The sequence below is a fragment of the Urocampus carinirostris genome, chromosome 1 (genome assembly GCF_059441175.1).
Source record: "Urocampus carinirostris isolate Australia breed hairy pipefish chromosome 1, RoL_Ucar_1.0, whole genome shotgun sequence".
Taxonomy (NCBI): domain Eukaryota; kingdom Metazoa; phylum Chordata; class Actinopteri; order Syngnathiformes; family Syngnathidae; genus Urocampus; species Urocampus carinirostris.
In genome coordinates, this window is record NC_142349.1 from 23978500 (window position 1) to 24002494 (window position 23995).

General features: G+C 41.1%; 1 protein-coding gene across 2 annotated transcripts; it reads right to left on the reverse strand.

Annotated features, from left to right (window-relative positions):
* Window positions 1-2334: 2334 nt before the first annotated feature.
* cdk12 (cyclin dependent kinase 12) lies at window positions 2335-23865 on the reverse strand. 2 transcript variants are annotated; one of them, XM_088331139.1, is made up of 14 exons: window positions 22022-23865; window positions 15958-16665; window positions 14024-14203; window positions 13781-13920; window positions 13528-13698; window positions 12707-12896; window positions 12562-12618; window positions 12382-12483; window positions 12222-12299; window positions 11933-12049; window positions 10070-10201; window positions 9756-9991; window positions 6639-7028; window positions 2335-4123 (listed from the first exon to the last, which is right to left on the reverse strand). In XM_088331139.1, the coding sequence occupies exons 1-14, from the start codon at window positions 23119-23121 to the stop codon at window positions 3828-3830; spliced, it is 3897 nt and encodes a 1298-aa protein (XP_088187265.1). In that variant the 5' UTR covers window positions 23122-23865; the 3' UTR covers window positions 2335-3827. The 2 variants fall into 2 exon arrangements, with proteins under 2 accessions (XP_088187265.1, XP_088187274.1); XM_088331148.1 differs by lacking the exon at window positions 6639-7028.
* Between the last annotated feature and the right edge of the window lie 130 nt (window positions 23866-23995).

The following is a 23995-nucleotide window of genomic DNA, read 5'->3' on the forward strand; positions in this document are numbered from 1 at the left end:
CCTCTTTCCTCCCACATACCAAAAACATGCATGTCAGGTTTATTGGCCAAATTGTCCCTAGGTGTGAATGATCGAGTGAGTTGTCTGCCTCCGTGTGCCCTGAGACTGGCTGGCAACTAGTTCAGGGTGTCCCCTGCCTACTGCCCCAAGATAGCTGGGATGGGCTCCAGCACTTTCGCAACCCTACTGAGGATAAGCAGTGCAGATAATGGATTGATGGATGGAAGTAAAGTTTGTTCCTATAACCCTTAATCACCAGAAGTCTCAAAGGGCTGGACAGACCAAAGACTAGAACAGACTACAGACTATTATTACAAGAACTATCTATATCAGGGGTCTCCATACTTTTTCAAGCTGAGAGCTAATTTTTGCACAAAAAAAAAAAGCATACCCAGTTTGATATGCAATTCTAAAATAACGACTCATTAAGTTATTACTAGGTTGTTTCTATGTTATCACCAGGTTAATTATTGGAAGTAGGGTCATATAGACTTAGTAAACCCATAAATAAAGAACAACCCAGCACTAGTGAGCTATGTGGTGGCCGCAGGCAACAAGTTGGAGATATTTTTTTATATCATTTTATACTTATTATCATACCATTCCATCAAATTGGTTTTGGAACATTCTGAATTAAAACAAAATATATCTTTGATATGAATTTGATAATATGCATTTAAAAAAAAAAACCTTTTTCTTGCATAAACCTTTCACTTTTATTATTTTGTTTTTTTGTTACTTGTTGCAACAAGATGACGCAAAATTATTTCAGCTCGCTCCAGATGAGACTCAGGTTATGTAAAACAAATGCAAATTTTTTGACTTTCAAGTATTTTAAAAAATGCTTTTCCCTGCCAACCCAGGCTGTTAAGTAGTCCGTGCAACTTGATGTTTATAAAATAGTTCATTTGTGCTTATCTTTTTTTAAATCAATACTGTTTTTCATGACGTTTTTTACCACTAGGAGGCGCCAAATAATATACACTATGCCTTTAAGTAAAGCCTAACTTTTGTCTCTGTTAAGGAAATACAACTGACTTCAAAGGCACATGTTGAGCGTTTTCATCAGGAGTTCCCCAAGGATGACGAGCTTATCCTCAGTAGGACATTGCTCTATTCCATCGTTCGGTAATGTTTATTTTCTACAATCAGCTTATGGACTGCCCTTTTTGTAGAGACCCTTTTCGTGGCGTGACGTAACAGTCGAGGCTGGAGAAAAATAATTTCGTGCTGGTCAAAACACTAAAGAAACCAAGCTTTTGCTTCTGCTACTGTATTTTTTATTTTACATTATACTTTAGCTGTTTTATATTTTTTATTTTGTTCGTTAATTCAACATTTATTGCAGCCTGGTCATCTTGGAAGGGGGATTACTTCATGTGTGGTCACTTCAAGATTTCTTTATTTTCCTCATGCTCAGATTTTTTTTAGTTTTCCTTTGCCCTCATGTACGTTTTAGATCAGGGCATGCTGTAAAAATAGTTTGTAGTTTGCAATAGCCTGTGGTCTGTGCAGTCTTTGGAAACTCTTTGTGATTAAGGACTATACAAATAAACATGACTTGACTAGTTTAGCGTTAAAATGTCATGTTGTGTCGTTGTGTGCCATATTCGGAGGAAACAAACGTTATTGATCGTAAATTGAAGTTTTATAGGATCCCAGTGGAAGAAGAGTTGAGGTTAAATGTATTAAAGCAAAAAGGTTGCTCGGGTCTACAGCGCCTACTTCATGTCTGGTAAGAGAAATTAAACGTTTATGGTTGTTGCTATGGAGTCCATTTTATCAATATCGGCAAAATATCTTATTTTCTTAGCTTTTGCTGTTAGCATGTAGCCATAAAGCCAGCAGTAGCCTTATAAACACTGTGTGGGTCGATAATAAAAAACGGCACACATTGCATACAATTGTTGGGCACACAATCCAAGCAATTTATTAAATACGCTCAATTATTTATATAGGCTAATGTAACGTTTTTTTCTCTGATTCTGGCACCCAAACACACATGAAATGAAATGAAATCTGCATTTATATAGCACTTTTCAAGTCAAGACTTCCCAAAGCGCTTTACAGTGTGCTTCACATTTCCCAATAGCAGCCGTGCGGCCATGTAAGGCTAACCTGCTTATTGGGGGCATTAGGGGTTCAGTGTCTTACCCAAGGACACTTCGACATGTAACACTGAGGAGCTGGGATTCGAACTGCGATCACTTGATCCCAAGACGAGTGCTCTACCTCCTGGGCCACTGCCGCCCCTGTACATAGATCTGTCCTTTTTGAGAAAAAACCCTAGGCCACTTTCCTGGTTTAATCTATATTCCATTGAGACACTTCATATGAGCACATTAGTTTCTTTAATAATCTCGGCAAAGCATTCTTAACAAAATATTTGCTTTCTGCCTAGACATGTGAAACCTACCCATTATTGGAATGATACTCTTCCAATATATCTTTTTTGAAAGTAATTTCACAGTTAAAGAAAATTTAAAAAAAAAACGTTTGCGAAAACTATGTGTGCAGAGATCTGGCCACCCCTACAGCTCGCCCAATCAAATTGCTCTGGGTGATTGGCTGAAGTGTTTCCGGTTTGTTCTGTGGGTTTTCATCATAAAGTTTCTTAGCAGTGAATATACATTATTTGATGAATTTCCATATACAGGATTCCAAAGAGACAAAATAGGGTCTGTTGGTGTAACCTCGTGACTGTAAACTGTAGATTTGACTCTGCCCTACATATTCTGGACCAAACCAAGCTCCGACTGTGTCTTTTCGGCTTTTAATACATTACAATTCAGTAGTGGGCCGTGAGAGCCTGTAAAGCCTTCTCTGCTGGCATGAAAAAAAAAAAGCTGAATCGTGTGATTTTAATAATATTTTGTCCATCAATACTTTTTAAATAATTCAAAATTGTCTGTCAGCTTCCTTTCATTGCTGCTGCTTAAAGATGTGTGCTTCTTATTTAAGTCTGTAACTGATCACATTTCAGCCATTAATTGTTGCTAGGCTCAAAAACTTACCCAGTGGCCTTCACAAAAAGTTCTGAAGGCCTTAGACTGTGAAATCAGTGTTTGAGAAAGCTGTTGGTTTAGCCCAGTGTTTTTCAACTTTTTTGAGCCAAGGCACATTTCTTTCATTGAATAAAACCGCAGTGAACACCATCAGTCAGTGCCGCTGCATCTCCGGTAAAAGTAAATCCAAATGAAAGATAGCTTTCGATAGACTGCACAGGCACACAAATTGGATAATTTCCCACGGCACAGTACGACAATTAGTTGATTGAAAAACACTGGTTTAGCCAATCAGATTCCGGTAATTTAGCTCCAGTGAAGGCTTAGGTGTAAACTGCATGGTCCGGCACTGCTACGATTGGATTGATAAGATTAGCATAACCCTAAGTTTATCTCTTAACTAAATGTACTCCTGAAAAGAGGCATACTTGACTCTCGAGACACACGTTCCCTCCCCCTGGGCTCGACTTATAAGGCTTGTCACCACACAGTTTACTGTCATTGTTTTGATGCTTATATCAAGTACATAGCAGCAAGGGGAAATAAAGAAAAAACAACAGACGTCCAACATTCAGGCAATTTAGCGGAGCCAAGCATGTTTGTCCAATAATTGCACCTCCCTTCCAGTGGTGAGACAAATGCAAAACCTGCATAATCATATGTTGAAATAAATTAAGGAACCGAGCGGAACCAGAACATTTCTTTCATGATAAGCCACTACTCACAGGCAATTCAATCTTCACTTTCTGTGCATCCTTTTTCAAAAGTGGAACGGAAGGGTAATGCAACAGAAATATTTGTGAGCTCACAGGTAGATTTATGTCAAAAACCAAGGACCTTGTCTTGGGGGAACTGTGCTGCCTCGGAAGAATGCCCATCACCAGGGGCTGGGGCCTCCATTACAGGTGGTGCATCCTTGTCCAAAGTCTCCATTTCAGATGAGGGCTCCTCTCCATCTGAATGGACTCCTGCATCTGAAATGAGCTTGAGGAGAGCGGCAGCCATTTTAGAGTTGCTGATCTCCTGGCCCGAGACGGGCACATTCCGCTCAGGAGCCGGCAATTGCTGGTCGACAGGTGGTTTCTCTGGGCTGATGGTCAACATCTTTTTGGGCACATCTGGAAAAGACAATAGTCATTAGCCATCAGTGTTTTATTTTTTACATTCTATTTTTGCTAAACTTTAGATCAGTGGTCCCCGATTAACTCTTTGCATACCTGAAGACAATTACAAGGGTACCTAAACTTTTATGTATTCTAACCCTTGGGGTTAGAAATAACCTATCTACACTCAAGGTATTTAGAACATGGAATGCCCATGTCTTTGTGTTAAAACTTAGTAATTTCTAATTTTTTTTTCACTTCCATCAACTCAAAAATGGTCAGCCAGACCATAGCTACACGTGCAAAATTTGTTTTAATGCACTGTAGTGTTTTTCCCAGTGCTTTCTCTTTGATAACTAATCAAAACCATCAAAAAATGTATCAAAAAACAAAGGTTATACTTTTTTTTTAAAAGAACTATCAATGAAAATAATCACCGCTTGCCTTCCTCTTGCATTACAAAATGTCCGATAAACTGAATTTTCCCAATTCTATTGTCCATTTATTTTACTGCACAAATCCTTATAATGTGCACAACTACTATATAATTGTGCTTGAAAAATCTTCAGAGTATGGTCAAATCTATTTAAAACACCCTTTTTAAATATATATATTGTGGTCCCTACTTTAAAACTATGCAAAAATAAATGCCACCGAAGAGAACATTTCTTACTATGAGCATTTAATTTGACTGACCAGTGTGGAAAAAAAACTTAAATTGGAAAAAAAGTACGTTTTTTTGTGTTATGATGGTAAAATACAACCCCAATTTTAAAATGTCACCAAACTTTTACACTAGGCTCTCCTATAAATTTATGATGTTGAACCGTCACTTCACGAGATAATATATAGTTCCAAATAAACAAAATTAAATGAGGAAAGCTACATCAAATAAGATTTTTGGGGAAAATGTGCAACGTCAGATTCTCAACAAAGCGCTACGTAGGGTGTGAATTGGTTGGTCCCCTAACCACAAGGGTTGTATGGGCACCATTTCAGATTGTATATTAGGCAAGAAAACAGCCCGGTATGCCTCATCCCTCTCCAGGCCAACATCACATATTATTAAATATTTAACCGAGCGTAAAAGGTTAAGACTTTGAAAGGATCCAAAGGCATATTCCGTCATCCCTACCTTCACCACAAGAGGGAGCCATTCATTGGCAGTACATGCATTATCGCTCTTCCCTAATACCAAATTAAAATATAGTCAAACTAAAATAGTGCGCATCATTTGAACGCTTAACCCAATAGTTGTCTTAAAAAGGAAGAGTGGGTGATGTGTGAGAACCGGGGACAGACATAGAAAGGGGTACAGTACTACAAATGCAAGGATGGAGAACCCTTAAGTGGAAATGACTGCTCTCCACAACTTTAATAGTCAATCACTCATGAAATGGCTGATCCGAGTTTTGTTAAAACCTGCACTAAGAGCAAAACAACTAAAATAAGTGTTTGAAAATCAAAAGCAAATGAAGGGCATGCATGTAAGTTCTAAAGATTTAAAACATTTATTTCCACTTGATAATTTATGGTGAGTAACATGGCAGACATGAGTCTACAGCTTACTGCTAAAAAGAGTTGCTGGTGGTGGTGGTGGTGGGGGGGAGACAAAAAAATAACTAAATGGTGTGGCTAAAAGGAAAAGCCAGAAAACAAAAGTAGAGGGATGGTGATGGCAAAAAAAAGCAACTTCTTTTACATCCTACAAATGAATGACACTCAACTTTGTGGTGCTTTTATTGTGTACACTAGCCGTTGTTTTCATTGAGCAGGAAAAACACCCCAGGAGCATGAAGACACTTTAATATATACACATATTGGGCACAAAAAATGTTGAAATTTGTGGGAGGTAAAAATGAAACTGGGGACTGAAACATTTGCCTAATTAAAAATGACCTGCTAATTTAATCGGTACAGTAATCCCCCATCCACTAATCGATCCTCATGTGACCATATTTTTCTGGAAACAAAAAATGGCTGATGATAAAAGAAAAATACACCTAAGAACAATTTTGCAACAACTGAACCGCTGTAAACAAAATACGATGGATGACTCTCCAAAACACAGAGGAAAAACAACATGGCGAGGTGATCGTCTGTCACACATTTTTATCTTAGAAAATCATAAATGGTCAACTTCCCAAATAGTGGCTCATATTTTGACATTTGGCCAAGTCAAGTTTGGTAATATTTTCTTCGTTTGACCATGCAATGCTAGCGCTTTCAAAATTGAGCCGTTTTAGGGATTTTGAAGATGAAAAATTGAACTGCATGTATACTATATTGATAAGACTTGAATGCAGCACGATGTTACTTCAAACTCATATGCAGCAAAAGCTCATGAGCTACTACAGCAAGGTAGATTGGCCGTCATGTATGAGATGTAGAAACTGCTTTTAAAGCCTATCATATACATTTAGGGGAATTACTGTACGATATTTTTTTTCAAAATGATCTAAAGTAACAATACTGCAGTCCCCCATGACATCTCCCCATGTCACCTCCTACAGACTAAAGCCAGACTTGCCCTTGCGCTCAGTAGTGGAAGCAGACGGAGTGCGGTTTAGGGCCTCCGCCGATTGGATGCCGTTACTGCTCTCCTCGGCCTGCTCCTCGCCTTGCGGTTTCATGATGTGGCCCAAGATGAGCGCCAATAGGTTGGCCTGATCTTCCGGGATTTGCGCCGGATCTCCAGAGTTGGGCGACATCTCGGGGGCCTGCGCGGCCGTTGCGCCACCCTGTTGTTGATGCTCGGACGCTTCGCTGAGCGCCGAAAGTGACTGGCTGAGCGTCTCTGCGCTGGAAAGGTCAAGCAACTGGGAAATCTGCGGAATGGAGAGGTCTGTCTGGCCTTGGAGGAGGTTGAGTAGCAAGGCCATTTCTGTCTGGTTCAGCTGCTCCGCAGCAGCGCCCAACACTGGAAGAGGAGGATCAACACAGTGCTGTAGTGTTGAGCTTATTGTTCATTCGGAAAGATCAAATTAGCAATTCAATCAATAGAAATTTAAAATATATTCCCAAACATATATATTTTTTTCCAATAACGCAGGGGATGTGTAGTGTTTCCTCGTCCAATTAAACATATCTAATGCAAAAGAAATTCCATGCGCCGTTGGACTGGACACCTTTGAGACCCATCTGGATTGTTTCCTGTAAAGCTGTCTCGTCATTGAAGAAACACATCACTTTCAACATGGCAAATCCTGTTAACACACCATGTAACGCAACCTACAAAACAGACGGCAATTGTAGATAACAATTGCATCCCGCTCATTACTGCCTAGAGAAATTGGAACGTTGCTTACCCTGTCGCTTGGGGCCTTGTGTCAGTTTTGCATTATTTGACCTCCATAAGCTGCTTGAGTTTACCTGTGACTGCTGGAGAATGTTAACAGTTTACTTGTATTCAAATGCAAATTCTACTCCAGTCATTTTGTACACAACTTCCGTTTTTCATAAACAAAATATTAGAGGCCAAGTCCAGAATTTGAGAATTTGTTACTCTCTGGCGCCATGTCCTGGCTTAAAGTCACGATCGCAGCCTTAATTAGCTCATTATGAGAGTACATGCATGTTCTGGACATGTTCGAATAAAGTCATCTTTTCATATCTTTTTATTTAGACCGTATTTGAAACAGGCCAGAACAGAAGGAAAAAAATACATAAAGGTTCTTGGAACTCAGGTGGGTGTTGTTAACACATAGTTAATGGAGAAAATATTCTACTTCGAACTTTTTAAGGACACCTCAAACAATGCACCACACCTTTAAAGATTTAACAAATTCGCTGTCAAAATCCCCCAAAATAGGTTTACGTTTATGACATTTTCTGTTTTTTTGGTTAAAAAATGTCAATACATATAAAAATTTTGCAGCTGGTGCTAAGTGCTGCAGCGAGGCTTTTACTTAGAACAAGAAGCTTTGATCACATTACCCCACTTTTAGGTGACTTGCCCTGCCTATGACCTGCAGCACCGGTTAAGATTTTGGAACAGGAAGCGGTCAATTGGAAATTTTGTTATTGCCTATATTTCATGTTGAAGTCTGTATTGTCTTAAGTTTCCCTCGCAAGATCCATTGTAGCCTGGTCATCTGAAAGGGGGATTACCTCTTGTGCGGCCTCAAAGTTTCTTCATTTTCCGCATGCTGAGGTTTTTGAGTTTTTCCTTGTCCTCATGTAGGTTTTAGATCAGGGGATGGTGTAATATTAGTCTGTGGTTTGCAATAATCTGTGGTCTGTGCAACCCTTTGTGATTAAGGGCTATACAAATAAACATGACTTGAGAAGTTACAGTGAGCGTTTCTTTTGCCTTCGCCTCATCTTAGTCTGACGATTGTGGCTTTTCGTTTGTGTTTTTACCATGTGTGTCACGGTTGATATAATTTTGTCCAGCTAGCTTTTCCGTTGGCATTGGGGTTGCCGAGGGCTTTCCTGTTTTGTTTGCCCCGAGTCGATACTCGTTAGCTGCCCACCGTTTTGTTTGGTCGGCTAGCCTGGCGTAAGCGCGGGTTTCGTTGTGTCCCTTGGTTTCATTCCCATCCGGCTTCACGTTCATCGAAGGTAGCTGATTTTCGTTGTTGGTTCTCTGTCAGACTGGTTGCCAACTGAGTTTTTGGTTTTCCAGCTTCGCGTTGTTCCGCTGAGGGTACGGCTGCCTTTTTTTATTGGTCCCGGTTAGCCCCTCGTTGCAGTCTCTCTCTTATTTTTGGCAGTTAGCTCTTTTTGTCAGCTCGCTCTTTGTCCTACCATTAATGCATCCTTGTACGACACAGAGCTGAGACATTTTCCACAAAAATATACCAAAACTTTGCGGAAAATACTCATAACCTCTTCAACTAATTAGCATGAACCCAGGTGTTATGGAACGCCCTGCCTACGGAGATAAGATCTGCAACCTCAACGGAAGTTTTTAAATCAAGGCTTAAGACACACTTCTATTCCAAAGCTTATGATTGATGCCCACCTCATATTCTGTATTGTTCTGTCTTTTTCCGACTGCCTGCCTGGCTGATACGAAGGAGAAGGACGATTTGAGATGAGTCAGCGGGCCAGCGTCTGACCTGAAGCATGTCAACCCCTGCATTCAAAAGCTGGCAGAGATGGGAAGCTGCGTCGTGGCCGTCATAGACTTTCTGGACTAGTTGACAGGCTGGGGGTGTCGTTGGTGTCATGCTTTTTCCAGACATCTTCAACATCTTACCTAACGTTACTATTCTGTGTACAGTAATGCTAATTGTAATTCACCCTGGTCAATCCTGGAAGGGGGATTACCACATGTGAGGTCCTTTCTCAAGGTTTCTCTTTTTTCCTCACACTGAGGTTTTTGAGCTGTTCCTTGCCCGCATGCGGGTTTAAGACCAGGTAATTGTGCAATTGTGTAATTGTAATCCTGTGCAGTCCTTTGAGATATTTTTGTGATTAAAGGCTGTATAAATAAATGTGACTTGACTTGACATGCAACACAATATGGCTTGCCAGGGTGCTAGTGTTCTTCCAATGATCCCACAGCTCGGGACGTTAAAGACCAAAGGTATTCTCTGCAAATACCATGTACTATTCCCTAACATCTTGCATGTTTAAGAATTTGCGATTACTTCAAAAGGTGTGACCCTTTATAATTTAATTTCTTATGGAATATAATCACCTGACAAATCATCAGAGAGCACTGCCGAGCTGGGCTTTCCCTGAGGAGGAGGCGGCCGCGGTGGTGGGGGCGGTGGTGCTGCAGCTGGGCTGCTTTGCGGACGACTGTTCTCTCCACTTGTAGTGCCAGACGTGTCCTTCCGGGGAGCTTTGGGGACATCTTCGGGAAGGCCGCTTTGACGAGCACGCCGCCGCTTCTTGCTCCACAGCTCATGGCAATCCTGATGATGAGGAAGGCTAAAGAAGAGGAAGGAGGGGAATGTACTGTTACAGAAAAAAATGGCCGACTAGAAGTAATGCTTCAAGTCTACTGACTCAGGCGGTGGCATATTGTTGGGGTTCACGTCACTTAGGAAGTCGCTGTCGAGCGCTTCTTCTGACGTGCAGCGGCGGGAAGGGTCCAGTGTCAGCATACGGTCCAGTAAATCCAAAGCGGGCGTCGGCAAGCTGTACAAGTAAAAAGGAGATGCCTTTTAGCACTCGAGCTAGCAAAGATCTATACAAGTGGGAGGCACGTTGGAACCAAACACCTTCTCTAAAAGGTTCTTCAGACCTTCAAGAAAAAAATTCCAGCAGAGGCGATCAAAAAATGTCAAAGGTTCATTGCATGCAAGGATTTCAAAGGAGCCATCAAATAAGAAATCACCTGTTAAAAAGAAGATTGACCTCTGCATTAGATTTTAATTGAAACTGATTTAAGGGTGCTGTACAGAACTTTTTTTACTTGCTGATCCGATCTTCTGGATTGAGTCATCATTGCAGCCTCTGTCAAACTATTTGTGGAGACGGGCTTGAATAAACTCCTTTTTCATTTTTTGGGGAGATTGGGTTGGTGTTTGGACTGTGCTTGAAACAGGCCTTTTCTTTCACCATTTTCATGTTACACTAACAAAAACTGCAGTGACAAGCATAAAGTCACTCTCCAAACCCCCAACACCACACTTTCTTTCTGGCTAATGTGTACCACAGTCAAAGGGCGTTGCTAAAAGTAAGATAAAAGCGGAAAGGCATAATGAAATTTATTTAGAAGGGTTCTTTGAGCATAGTTGGGCAATGTTAGCACATACTTAATAGAGAAAACATTGTTTTAACTGATAAACAACACCTGAGAAGACACAACCCACCTTTACATTTAAAAAATGTCCACTGTTTACACAGGGTTCCTGCAGCGTAAAGCAAGATAAAGTCAAGACTTTTTAATTACCGTAACAATTCTACATATATACGCCACACCTGGTGGCAGTAGCTCAGGAGGTAAAGCGCTCGTCTTGGGAACAAGAGATCCCAGGTTCGATTACTGCCTGCTCAGAGTTATATGTCAAAGTGTCCTTGGGTAAGACACTAACTCCCTAGTGCCCCTGATTAGCAGGTAGCTGCCTTGCATGGCTGACCCTGCTTAGTTAGTTTGTGTAAAAGGGAAAGCGTGAAGCACATTGTAAAGTCTTTGGGAGGTCTTCATTGACTTGAAAAGCGCTATATAAATGCAGAACATTTACCCGACCAAAAGCCGCATGTGCCCACATTGGCCTCCAGACTTTTGATAAACAAATGTGTGTCTGTACGATGTCGCCCATCACTGAAATACGTCATGCCACATACCATTGGAACGCTTAAACTCTTGGGATTTAAAATAGGATTACATTTGAAACAATACTCATCAGACAAACATCACAATCAGTCTGGAACAAGATGCACGAAAACTGTAACTCACAAGAAACTACATCCCTGTTTTGATACTTCCTTAATTGAGGTCACGTGATGTTGCCACAAAAGTCAATAAATTACGAAAACATTTGATAAATGCTACCAAATATTCTTAGTTCAAACAAATATGAATCTTATTAATGTGTTCACATTTTTAAGACTTCAGGACACCTTAATGCAAATTAACGCCCTATATATAAATATATATATATATATATATATATATATATATAAAATAATGAATTCAATGCCATTTAAGACTTTGAGGGTCTGCGAGAACGCCGTTACAAATCTACAAGTGTTAAGATTCACGACTTTACATTATAAAAATGTTTTAAATGACCAAAAAATATTTTAAATAAAAATAACATACTCTGCATATTTCAAGGGTTATTTAAAATGATTTAGTTTTAATAGAATTTTGTATTTATTAATTTTAAAAAAAAAAAGGACAGCAAAGATTAGGCGACTTACAAAGCAAATTCTTCCCGTAATCGCCGCCGGTACTGCTTTTTAGGTTTCATTGTGTTGAAAAGGGGCAGTTTGATCACATCAGGCCAGACTGCAGGACAGGGCGAGCCACAAAGGCGACTGCAAAAAAGACAAATACACAATAGTTATCTAAAACATGCAAGTTAAAAAATGTATTTCCCTGTGAAATAGCTCTTAAATGTAAATGTATCAAACTCCAACATTAAATTTGCTTAAACTTTCTAAGGCACTGAATCAGTCATTCCTTCCGAGCAGGCTGATTATATCCAACCTGATGAGTTCAAGCTGCAGAAGCTCCTGATTGGCTTGAAAGATTGGCTTCTTGGTGAACAGCTCTCCTAGAATGCACCTTAAGCCACAACACACAGTCAGTCACAATTAAGACATGCAACACAAAGACAAGCCAAATTTTGTGTGACTTTAAAACTCACCCACAACTCCACACATCGATGGCTGGTGAGTACCTTTCTTCACCTAGAAGAAGTTCAGGGGGTCGATACCAAAGTGTGATGACTTTGTTGGTGTATGGCCGACTGAAAAGGAGTAGCAGTGGCATCTAGTGGCCGTTTGATGCAATGAAGGAGAAAAAGCTTAAGAGATTTCCTTATTACCTTTCCTCTGAATTATAAAGGCGAGCCAGGCCAAAATCAGCAAGTTTGATCTGACCTCTAAAAAAAACACATGAGCACATCTCATATCTGGAATATGTGACGTAATGTTTCAATATGGACAGGGACAAAGAAAAATGAATTGTACCTGTTGTTAAGCAATATGTTGGAACACTTGATGTCACGGTGCAAAAAATTGTTCTTGTGGCAGTAGTCAAGGCCCTCCATCAGCTGCCGCATGAAGCTTCGGATGTGCTCATGTGAAAACTGGACCAGGCCTGACTCCAGAAGGCCCATGAGGTCGTGGTCCATGTATTCAAAGACGAGATAAAACGCTCCTTGTTTTGTTAAAAAGAGAACAGATAAAAACATGACATTTTAGTCATTACATCTGCCTTATTTTCCAATTTGGTTCGTCATTTTCCTATCAGTATCAATTTACATATTAGGTCTTGCTATGCGATCAGGCTTTGGTTCCATGTTTAAACAACAGAAGCAAAAACTGTCATGAATTACAAAAATTAAAACAATATCAATCTAATATACCGTTGCTGGCTAGTTTATCAACATTGTTATTGTGCAGTTATTTGCCAAAAACCCTTTTTTTCCTGTGCAAGATAAATCAATAGAAGCAATATCTTGATGCACTCTGGGAAGATCTTTTCTGGTCATTTTAATCATTTTAAGCTTGTTCACATTTCATATGTTCTGTTCCTGAATCCTTACATGCACCCAGAGCACAAGCAATGGTCAGTTTGTTCCCTCGCATTGAGTCCGTGCCTGGCCTTTCCCTTCTTTTGTGTACAGAAAGTAAACTATTCCCTCCAGTTTAAATATTCATTCACTAATCATGACCTTTGTATACCACAACACTCAACAAACTGATGTCGTCTTTGGTAAAAACCTATACCAAATCTTGTAGGCCAAAAATTGTGGAATGGCAAATGACTGCAGTTTTCAGGCACTTACCTTTGTCCTTTTTGAAGTCAAGTGCATCCTGTTTATCGGTGACAATCTCCTTCATATTGACGACACTGCAGTGTTTGAGCTGCCGGAGGATTTTGATCTCCCGGATGGCTGTGATGGGGAAGCCCTCCTTCTCATTGTCCAAGCGTACTTTCTTTAGGGCCACTAGATCACCTGGCAACCAGCGACAATGTGTGAGCGTCATGACGCTCAGTAAATCATTGTGAAAGAATGAAACAGCAAAAAAGATCTTAACCGGTATCCTTGTCCTTAGCCTTGTACACCTGGCCATAGGTTCCCTCTCCAATTATGCCGATGATGTCAAACTTATCGACGCATCTCTTTCCCCAGTCGCTCTTGGTGTGTTTGCGCTCGCCATAGCGAGGGCAACAAATCCTGGGGGCAATTTGAAAAACGTTGAACAAAAACAGCTACACTGGCTTTTGTGTTAATTCTTATAAAAACAGCCAGTCAATTACATTTAGTATCATTAACTTACTTTGGTCTCTTTTTAAGGACGGGTTGGGAGAGCGAAAATGCCTGATGAGCAGCCAACCGGAGAGGTGAGGAGTCGCCTCCAGGCAGGGTGGGGGGCAGCGGTAAGTCTATGACAGACGGCCGAGTGCGAGTTTCCTTCTCCCGCCTGGTTCCTCGTTGAGGATAAGTGGCTTTTTTTGGGCTGAGCAAGAAAAGAGGAAATTGTTTTGTCAAGACAAGAGAAATTTGCAACCATATTTGGAATAATACAGATTATATGGCAATGTTTTTCCAACATAATGAATACAAAAAACACCTATACTTACAACCACAGACAGTAGATGCTCGTTTTTTTTTTTTATTCAACGTCTGGCACTGCAGGGTGATACAAGCCCGCAATGAGTTCGACAATTTCAGCAGCCAGCAAGCATCCCAGAATCTTCATCTCACACAGTAATCTAAAGTTACACTATACTTAAAGTATCTCCAACGATGTATTTTGATGTACCGCATTTTCCAGATAACTAGTTGCATTTTTATTTGTCATAGTTTTGACGGGGGTGCGACTTATACTCCAATGATAAATATATGCTTTTTTCTTCTTAATTATGCATGTTTTGGCTGGTGAGATTTGTAGTCCGGAGCGATTTATAGCCCAGAAAATAGAGTACATCCAGTTTGATTTAGACTGGTTGGTCAGAACCAATGCTGTTATTAGGTCAGATGTTACCTATAGAGCCAATTAAAGGATTCATACACCAACCAATAACTAACTTAGCTCGATTTTTATTTGTTTTTGGCCAGTCCTGACATTAACCGTATTGATACAACTGTAAGGCACACTCAAAAGCCTCAAATTAGCCAGAAATGCTAACATTGGCTTTATCAGTGAACTAAATTGTAAATGCGTTATCAGTTGTGTGCTTATTGATCAGGAGATGTTTTTTTTGTTGGCGACATATGTATAACAATGGTGGCAACTGGGATAGAACCGGGTGGCAATGGTAAGAGGCCCATGTCCTACTCACCAGGCCGTTGGGATATGGATAGTTGTTCACAATTGATTAATATCGGGTGCAATGGGAATCAAAGTCTGATTGCAGCGGTGAGTCCGCCAGATCCTGTTTACTACGATATAAATGATAAATAAAAGGCTATTAGGTCTTAGATCATTGTCACACTATTTTCAGTCGCATCTCATGAGCTGCACCGCTTATCCTCAGTAGGGTCGCAGGGATGCTGCAGCCCATCCCAGCAATCATTGGGCAGTGGGCAGGGGACACCCTGGACTGGTTGCCAGCCAATCGCAGGGCACACGGGGACAGACAACTCACTCGCTCAGTCACACCTAGGGACAATTTGGACCAGCCAATTGACCTGAAATGCATGTTTTTGGAAGATGAGATGAGACACTATTTTTAGTAAGGGTACCATATGTTAGAGAAATGAGAAAACAGTGATTAAAAATTGGTTTAACAAATGGTTTCACTTTTTCTCAGTTCTAAGTGACAGGCGTTTTGAATAGGTGGGACCATGCAATTATTTATAGCTTTCAAGAAGACAGATTTACTTCCCACAATACTTTTAATGTTTTGTCTTTCCATAGTGGTCTAGTGGATAGGATCCTGCGTGGTCCCTGCCACAATAAAGGTTTGATTTCTGCTGCACCCGACGGTAATTGTGATCAGTGATACAATCTGACTGATAATAGTACTTATATGGAAACATTTAGCACAGACTGTTTTTGGGGGGGAGAGGGGTGTGCCTCATAATCAACGCTTTATAGTGCAGAAAATAAGATGCATTTTGATCAATTTCACACAATAACCTCTACCCAACATCGGTATTTAAATTAAGCCATATAATAAAACAATTTTAAAAAACACTTATGTAAATTTCTCAGAAATCTTAATTGTTTCATGAGCTTGAATCAATTATGTTCCAGCGATTCCTCACCTGTCCTGAGAGTTTCCCAGCAACATGGGGGGCAAAGGCAGAGGTGGCAGAGTGGAAGTTTTGTGAAGTGACGTTTGTCGGGCAGGACTTCGGGCTGGCATGGCAGGCGATCTGCCAGGCGCCTGGGTCGAGGGCACAGGAGGTGGAACGATGACGTCAACCTGAAGGGGCTGGGAGAAAGACGGGGGTGGTGGAGTTGAAAGGGTTGAACCAGGGGCCTCGACAGGTGAAGGTTCAGGTGGAGCAGCTGGAGAGAAGGTAGTGGGGGCGGACGGTGAGAGTGCAGCAAGAGGTTCTTCCGACATTGGTGCTTCTTGTGGTGATAACACTGTAAGAGGAAGATGAGATTGCGTTTCCCCGGAGTCTTTTTTCTCTTGAGGCTCCTCTACTTTTGGCCGCGATGAAGAGGAAGAAGAGGCCAATGATGAGGGTGCTGTGGGTTTTTGTATGGTAGGTGAGGCAGCGCCGCTAGTGCATGCACGAGCTGCAGCCTCAGCAGCCTGACGCTCCTTCTTCCGGCGACTGAGCTCCGCGCCAAGGCTGGAGTTGAGGGGCAGGCGGGTAGCAGGAGGAGAGCGGCTAGATGGCCGGCCGCTGTAAGAGCTGCTACTCACACCGGTTGGGCCGTGGCGTTTGCTGCGGGAACGGGATGAAGACCGATGAGAGGAGAAGAAAAGGGGGGATCGACTCCTCGAGCGACCGGAGCGTCTGGAAAAAAGTTTGCCAAAATTTCTAAATGAACAAAGCAGGTTCAAAATGGATTTGCTCCAACTCAGCCTCAATTTACATACATAAAGTATTCTAGAGCCGGAAAAAATGTGCATTTTGAATAGATCAGATACTGGTTCAAGGTACGGTACAATTTGAAAGTCTCAAAATCATAAAACTGCTCCATCAGCGGTAAAACGGGGGTGCACGATAACTACAGATTTCCCCACAGATACCCAATACAAATAAAATCCTGTTCCGGAGACTGATAACCACAAAATCCGACTATTTAGATGTGTGTCTTTATCTATATTTTCAAATTACAATATCATTCTGAACTGCAGTAAACTCATCTCCAAAAAGTAGTGGTCGAGAGGCCATGGCTTGACTTTATCAATCGATCAATACTTCCTATTGTCAGAAATCACCTTAATAAATATAAAAATATATATTTTAATGAGCACCATAATACTGAAATATTGCAGAAATGTCACATGTATATGATTTTGTGGGTGTTTATTATGTTAGAATATATCACTACTAAACATACAACTGCTCCTGATGCAGAGAGGAAACTACATCCAGCAAACATAACGTTTGGACAATTCCTGCCATGAAGTCCCCTCAGAGGTGCAAATTTGTGGCAGCGATGACTTGCTAAAGAAGTAGAAAACATTTAGATATGAATGCAAACCTTTGTGTATGTGTAATTCAGAAAGGTAACACACTGTGTCACAACTAAGACACTCATTTGCGAAATGTGTCCGCAGATGTTAATCAACAACCAGAACGGGAGTGGTCAATCTTGATTAAATCGGCTTTCAAGCAGACCAACACAAGCAGGAGTGCGACAAACAAAAAAAAACAGTATATAAATGATACAAAACTCAATGCACATATAAAAGTACATTGCACGACACAGATACTTAATTTGCCATCATGAGCCCAAATTTTTTCCATCAGTCTTCCTGATAGAAAGTATGGTTTTATTCCACTTGTTAATACAAGCAACATGACCAATATCCCTTTTAGTCGTGATTTCTTGAAAAACAATACCGGATTTTAAAGACATAGGCTAACTTAAAAGCATTTTATTTTCTCCAAAATTTATGAAATGCCCTACAATGTGGTGCACCTATCTGTGTGTGTTGTGGACATATACTAGAGGACATTGACACTAATAATACCTCATCAAGTGAAACAAATGAACTCCAAGATTGCCGTCATTCTTCGAGGCCTCACAAAGTAACTCCAGCCACGAGACATAGGAACTAACAGGACGTTCAGAAAAAAGAAGTGAGCGACGTGGGAGCGATGGACGACTGTTGGAGACCACAGTTTCACTAAGAGTAGCAGGTAGTGTCGAGCAAATTATGCCTCAATTTACAAGTGGATTTTAGATGCTTGGGCTAGCATGTCTTAGTTTTTTTTGTTTAGGCATTTGCAAGAGCTGGCATCATTGCTATCCAAGACATGGAAAGTGAACACGACAGTGACGAAAGTGAACCTGGGACATTTGATGTAGATGCAGGTGTTAAGTCCAGAAACAGATGTGGACTTTGATGGGTTTTATTAAATGAAGATTACCGTTTAAAAAATGTGTTCATACTATTTGTGTGCTAGTTTTATCACAGATATATACCTTGCCTTTTGATGATGCAAAATAGTACTTTGTCTTCAATACCCAATAAAGCACAACCAAACTCAGTTTTGCTCCTGCTCTATTTTCAAATATGCACGCTTGTGTTGGCCTCGCTATTTTTAAACACGCACACTCGTGTTAGTTTGTCAATTAGTGGTGAATTAGGAAACGATAATGGAAGGGGAGAGCATTATAACCTTTAAGGGTGACGTCCTGGCGCTTAAGGGTGAAGTGTAAGAGCGCTGATTGTATATAAAGACAGTGCTCTATCGTCAGATGTGCCTTGTGTGTGTGCAAAATACAAGGATAGCACACACAATTGCTGTGGAAAGACTTAACTACAGGTAAAATAACTCCCATCAAAAGGAACAAATTCTAACAATTGTTAAAAAAAAACAATGACAATGAGAATTAAATGGCAAATAGTTCTGTCCTCATTTAAGTGTGAATACCATGCAGGCGCAGTACAGAACAGCTCCAAGAGACAAAAGACAAGAACAACCAGCAGTTGTTTTCATTTGCCCTATTCGTATAGTGGCTTATTAATTAACTTCCTTAATTTAATTTCTGATACATTTAGCTGATATTCCGAGAATTATTAAATAAAATCGAAAGGAATTCATATTTTTATTTTCTGTGTTATAACTTTGTAGAATTACATAAAGTTATGCTTTTTGGGTGCATAAAATTTTAGAAGTTTTTGTACTTTTTCCTGTACTGATGAGTATTTCTTTGGTACTATCAATATTGAGTTCAGAATCATGAAAACCCAAATGTACTGGAACTTCAGTTCCATAAAATACCTCAAAAGTAAGGTTTGCAGATGAAAGAAAAGCATTTCTAATGGATCATCTCATATGTCAGTGTGCAATGGCAGCATTTCACATTTTTGGTCAAATTTAAGGTGTATTTAAGCAATTCTCCAGTTATCTCCTGGAGTTTTAGGAAAAGTTAAAAGGGAAAAAATAAAAACAATTTTATATAACTTATTTGACTAAACATCCGATCAAAAACATCCATCTCACTTTGAAACAAAAGTACCTACATTAACATTAGCAGTCTACAATAAAGTTTCTAACTACAAAATGTAACTGTTAAAATTGGTTAAAACATACGAGTTTTTGAGTCATTAAGTTGTGAGCTAAATTATGTGAACTTTTTAACAAGGCAGATAACTAATTAGCGTCAGATTATTTCCTCTTTATCATTAGTTTAGTTTACAAAAGTTGGCCAAATGCTACTCATAGTTTGAGAAAACAGGGGAAAAATAACTGAAATATTAGTTTGAAGCATCATAGTGAAATCTTAGTGGGGCCATTTGGTCATAACCCGGATAGGGCCAGACTCATTAGCAGGAATTGTTAATATGGGAAATACGATTAGGCCCATTCACCATCAAATCTTTTTTGGCTGCTTTACAGCCAGGAAGGGGGGTAAAATTTTACATAAATGTACTGAATTAAACAATAAGTTTTCGACTTGTTGAAATCAATATTGAACATATACAGTAACTTAAAATTAATCATCACTAACTTGTTTGCATTTCTATGTTTTATCTTTTTCCTTTTAGAATATGGAATAGTTGACGACCAGACTGAACTGTGTTGTCTGGTGCGAGCGAGAGCCTGGCAAAATCCTGCAAAGCAAACATGGCGGAAACCTAAGTAGGGATTCCACTGTGTAAAATACAATTTTTTTTACTTGGGGACCGTGCTCTCTCTGATCCTATTCACTCTGTATACATCGGACTTTCAGTACAACTGTTGAGTCCTGCCACGTGCAAAAGTTTGCTGATGACACTGCGATCGTGGGATGTATCAGAAGTGGGCAAGAGGAGGAGTACAGGAAATTGATTCAGGACTTTGTCCAATGGAGCGACGCAAACCACTTGCACCTGAACACCACCAAGACCAGGGAGAAGGTGGTGGACTTCAGGAGAACTATAACTCACCCGGTTCCTGTAACCATCAAAGGAGAATGTGTAGAATTTGTCCAGACCTACAAATACCTGGGTGTGCAGCTGGACAACGAACTGGACTGGACTGCCAACACAGAAGCTATATGTAGGAAAGGTCAAAGCAGACTTTACTCGCTCGGAAGGCTGGCCTCCTTCAACATCTGCAAAAAGCTCCTGAAAATTTTCTATGAGACTGTTGTGGCAAGCGCCCTCTTCTATGCGGCAGCGTGTTGGGGAGGCAGCGTCATGAAGAAGGATGCCTCTCGTCTCAATAAACTGGCAAGGAAAGCGAGCTCTGTTGTGGGCACAGAGCTGGACAGCCGGACAACAGTAGCTGAGAGACGGGCACTGGAAAAGCTGAGGTCAATCATGGACAATTCATCACATCCACTACACAGCATTATATCCAAGAAGAAGAGCAGCTTCAGCGACAGACTGTCAGTGTCTTGTACCACGGACAGACTGAAGAGATCTTTTCTTCCTCATGCCATGAGGCTCTTTAACTCCATCCAGCAGAGTAAAGGTCCACATTAAACCACACCCCCTACATTGCATATTACCGAATTTTATTGCAATATGGATTTTGTGTAGCACTATCTAGATACTCTATAGAATACGCTACAGTGGGTATAAGCATGTCACATTGGGTATTTGTATATTGTATTCTTTTTGCTTTATTATTGTATCGTTTCTCAGCACAGGGATGCTGCTGGAAATGTGAATTTCCCTGCGGGGATGAATAATCTATCTATTTATCTATCTACCCATTCACACACACTCACACACCAATAGCTGCCATGGGGGCATTAGAGATTCAGTGTCTTGCCCAAGGACACTTCGACATAACACAGAGCCAGGAATCGAACCTGCGATCTCTTGATCCCAAGACGAGCGCTTACCTCCTGAGCTAATGTCGCCCCATTTTCTTTTTTATTGAATGAAAGTTTTTTTGTACCACTAGGAGGCACGAAAGATTACACACTGTCACTTTATCTAAACTGCGCAATCAATAAATAAGTATTCTGACAGGAATGGAGCCACTGTTTAGTTTTGTTTTCCAGTGTCATTTGCATTGTTGTAATTCGCATTAATGATTACCTACCCCTATTTTTGTAATTTTCAAACCTCGACTTTGATTAAAATCTATTGTAGGTAATGGGCATCAAACAGAATCCCAAAGGGGCCACAGCTCTACATGTTTTAGAGGTTAACACAAACTGATATATTACATAGCTGAGCAGAAATCTGATTAAATTTTTTTGGGGGGGGGGGGAAATTCACCTGTTGTAATGAGGGTTATTTTTAAAGCAAACAGATCTCTGACCATGGAACAAATTCTTAAGTGTTGTTGGTTGATGCTTTCTAAATATGGTGTGTGCGTGTGCTAGCATGTTATGGCTAACAACGAAAAACCAATAATCAACATCATCTGAGGTTTTTTTTTGTGTAGAGCATACTTAAATCGTGACAATTCTCGAACACTATGTGTACATGCAAATGCCAATGTGCTGATGCTTTTCCTAAAATGTTAATCTGCCATCTCGTATCATGCAGAATTACCAACCGAGGGAAGGGGGCACAAATTAGTTTCATTGTCTCCTGCCTTCTAGTGCACAAGGTCAGCAAGAAAAAGCTAGAGCTCATCTGCGACCGAGTGAGGAAAAGTACTGTAAAAATGGAAGTGAAAGATTGTCCAGAAAAAAAACTCTAGACAATGCAGAAGCTGTGTATGGTACTATAATTTGAGACAAGCTTACCGAGACACTGGGCTAGGGCTGTTGCTGGAGGAGCGTCGCGCCATGTAGGGGCTGATGGAGCGCCTCCTTGAATAAGGACTGGTATCCCGCTCGAAGCTAGACGACCGATGCCTGCTCAGGTAGGGGCTGTCTGATGTCTGCCTGTTGCGCCGACTCATGTCCCCATAGGGACTTGGGCACTGCTGAGACGTCTTTCGCCTGAAGTAACCATCATCTGCCATTTGGGCGCCCAGCGGGCTCTCCCCTCGCCTAGGACTGGGTACATGAGTGGTGGTGACAGTTTTCCTGCGAGGGCTACCTCGACTCGACTTTCCTTTGGGGCTGGACTTGTTGCTCTTGGAGGACTTACGGTGGCTGCGGTCACCGCGGACCTTCTGGGAGTCGCTATGAGAACCTTCTGGTCTGGCTTCTCGTCTATGTTGTTTATCTTTACGTGACTTTCTGGAGCGGCTGCTCTCCTTGCTACGAGACGAAGATGTTGAGGATGTAGCACTGTCTATGCTAACCATGGGGTGCATCTGAGAGAAAATTGGCTCTCCTCTTTTAAAGTCAACAACCTCTTGTGGGATGTGATGCTTGTGTAGTCCAGATGATACAGATTTCTCCTTCCAATGGTCCAAGGAGCTTTTGTCGCGGTCTTTGCTAGTTTTTTTCTTAGATCCGCGTTCCCCATTGCCAGGATCTCGAATTTTGTTAGGGTCCTTGGACTTTTTCCGGTAGTGTCTGTGGCTCTTACTGTGGCGGATAGGCTCCTCACTCACCAACTCAGGTGAAGGCTCAAGTCGCTCCATCACCAACAAACTTTCTGGCAATCCGGCGCCCGGTGGGTCTGAGAAGGTGTCAGAGTCCGAACTGATATCGTCATATTCAACCAAAGGCTTCATTAGGACGCCAAGAGGCGCGGTGCGGCCCGGAGATACATATTCGGGAATCGTCTGCTGTGCCGCAGGCGATTCCAGAACTTTGACCGATTTATGTCGTTTACGTTTGGACGTTGTCATCAGCGATTTGTAGTGCAACTTGCCCTCTTTGCTGTTCATGTCTCCCGCAGCTGTTGTTGGCTTCTTCTTGGTCCCATGATTTCGTTCCGACCCAGGCATCCCTCAAGCCGGTGTCGGTGCCACCTCTCCTGTGGCTAGATTTTGGCTGTCCAAGCAACTCATTAACCGTCGATTTAAGTACAAATAATCCAATGTTCATAAGCACACAATAAACAAAAATCAGTACTAGGCCGCAATCACACGGTTCACCTCAATGACTCATTCCACGCGCAGTATTGTCCAAATTCGACGAAAAGTGAAATATATCCGAGCGCTGTTCTTCGAGGAAGCAATTTTCACTTGGAGTGAGTCCGTAAATAAAGGTTTTCTTCCAAGATTTGGAGCATTGTGCCGTCGTCTCTTCGTCTCGATTTAGCTAGCACAACTAGCTAACGCTGCACAAGCTAGCGAGTTGAGCCGTTGAAAAAGAAAAAAAATGCCTCCTCTGTCAAAGCAGTCCTTGTCCGGTGCCAAGTTAGGTAAAAGGTGATTTTATTCCACAGATCTACAGTTTGAGTACTCAAGTGTCTTTACTTTAAAATACGCTTATCCCTCAAACAAAATGATAACTTGACCCGGTTGTTGCTGTTTACATGATCCCTTTAATGTAAGCCTTGTCCCCTTCTAAATTCAATATTGATGCGAAATTATAGTATTTTCGTGTGCAATCAATGTTCCAGTTTACTATCAATGGTCCTGGAAATCAACCAGGCCTGTGTTTAGGGCGATGCTAATGGATTTAGTAACATCCACAGCTCCGGCCGCAAAGAGACTACAAACGCCATAGTGGCTCCTATGACTGGCTACTTCAGCTCACGACAGTTTGAACCGGAAATCGGCCCCTTGTCAATCAAGGGCGCAATCCCGGCGGCAGCCAATCATTTCAACGACCCGCCCACTTTTCCGTAGCGTTTACGACGTGATTCAGTAATAC

Coding starts and splice junctions, on each gene's coding strand:
- cdk12 (XM_088331139.1), bottom strand. CDS start 23,121: ATGCCTGGGTCGGAACGAAATCATGGGACCAAGAAGAAGCCAACAACA. Junction 12,619..12,706: donor AACATATTGCTTAACAACAG/GTACAATTCATT, acceptor TGTTTTTTTTAG/AGGTCAGATCAAACTTGCTG. Junction 9,992..10,069: donor AACAATATGCCACCGCCTGA/GTCAGTAGACTT, acceptor CCTCTTCTTTAG/CCTTCCTCATCATCAGGATT.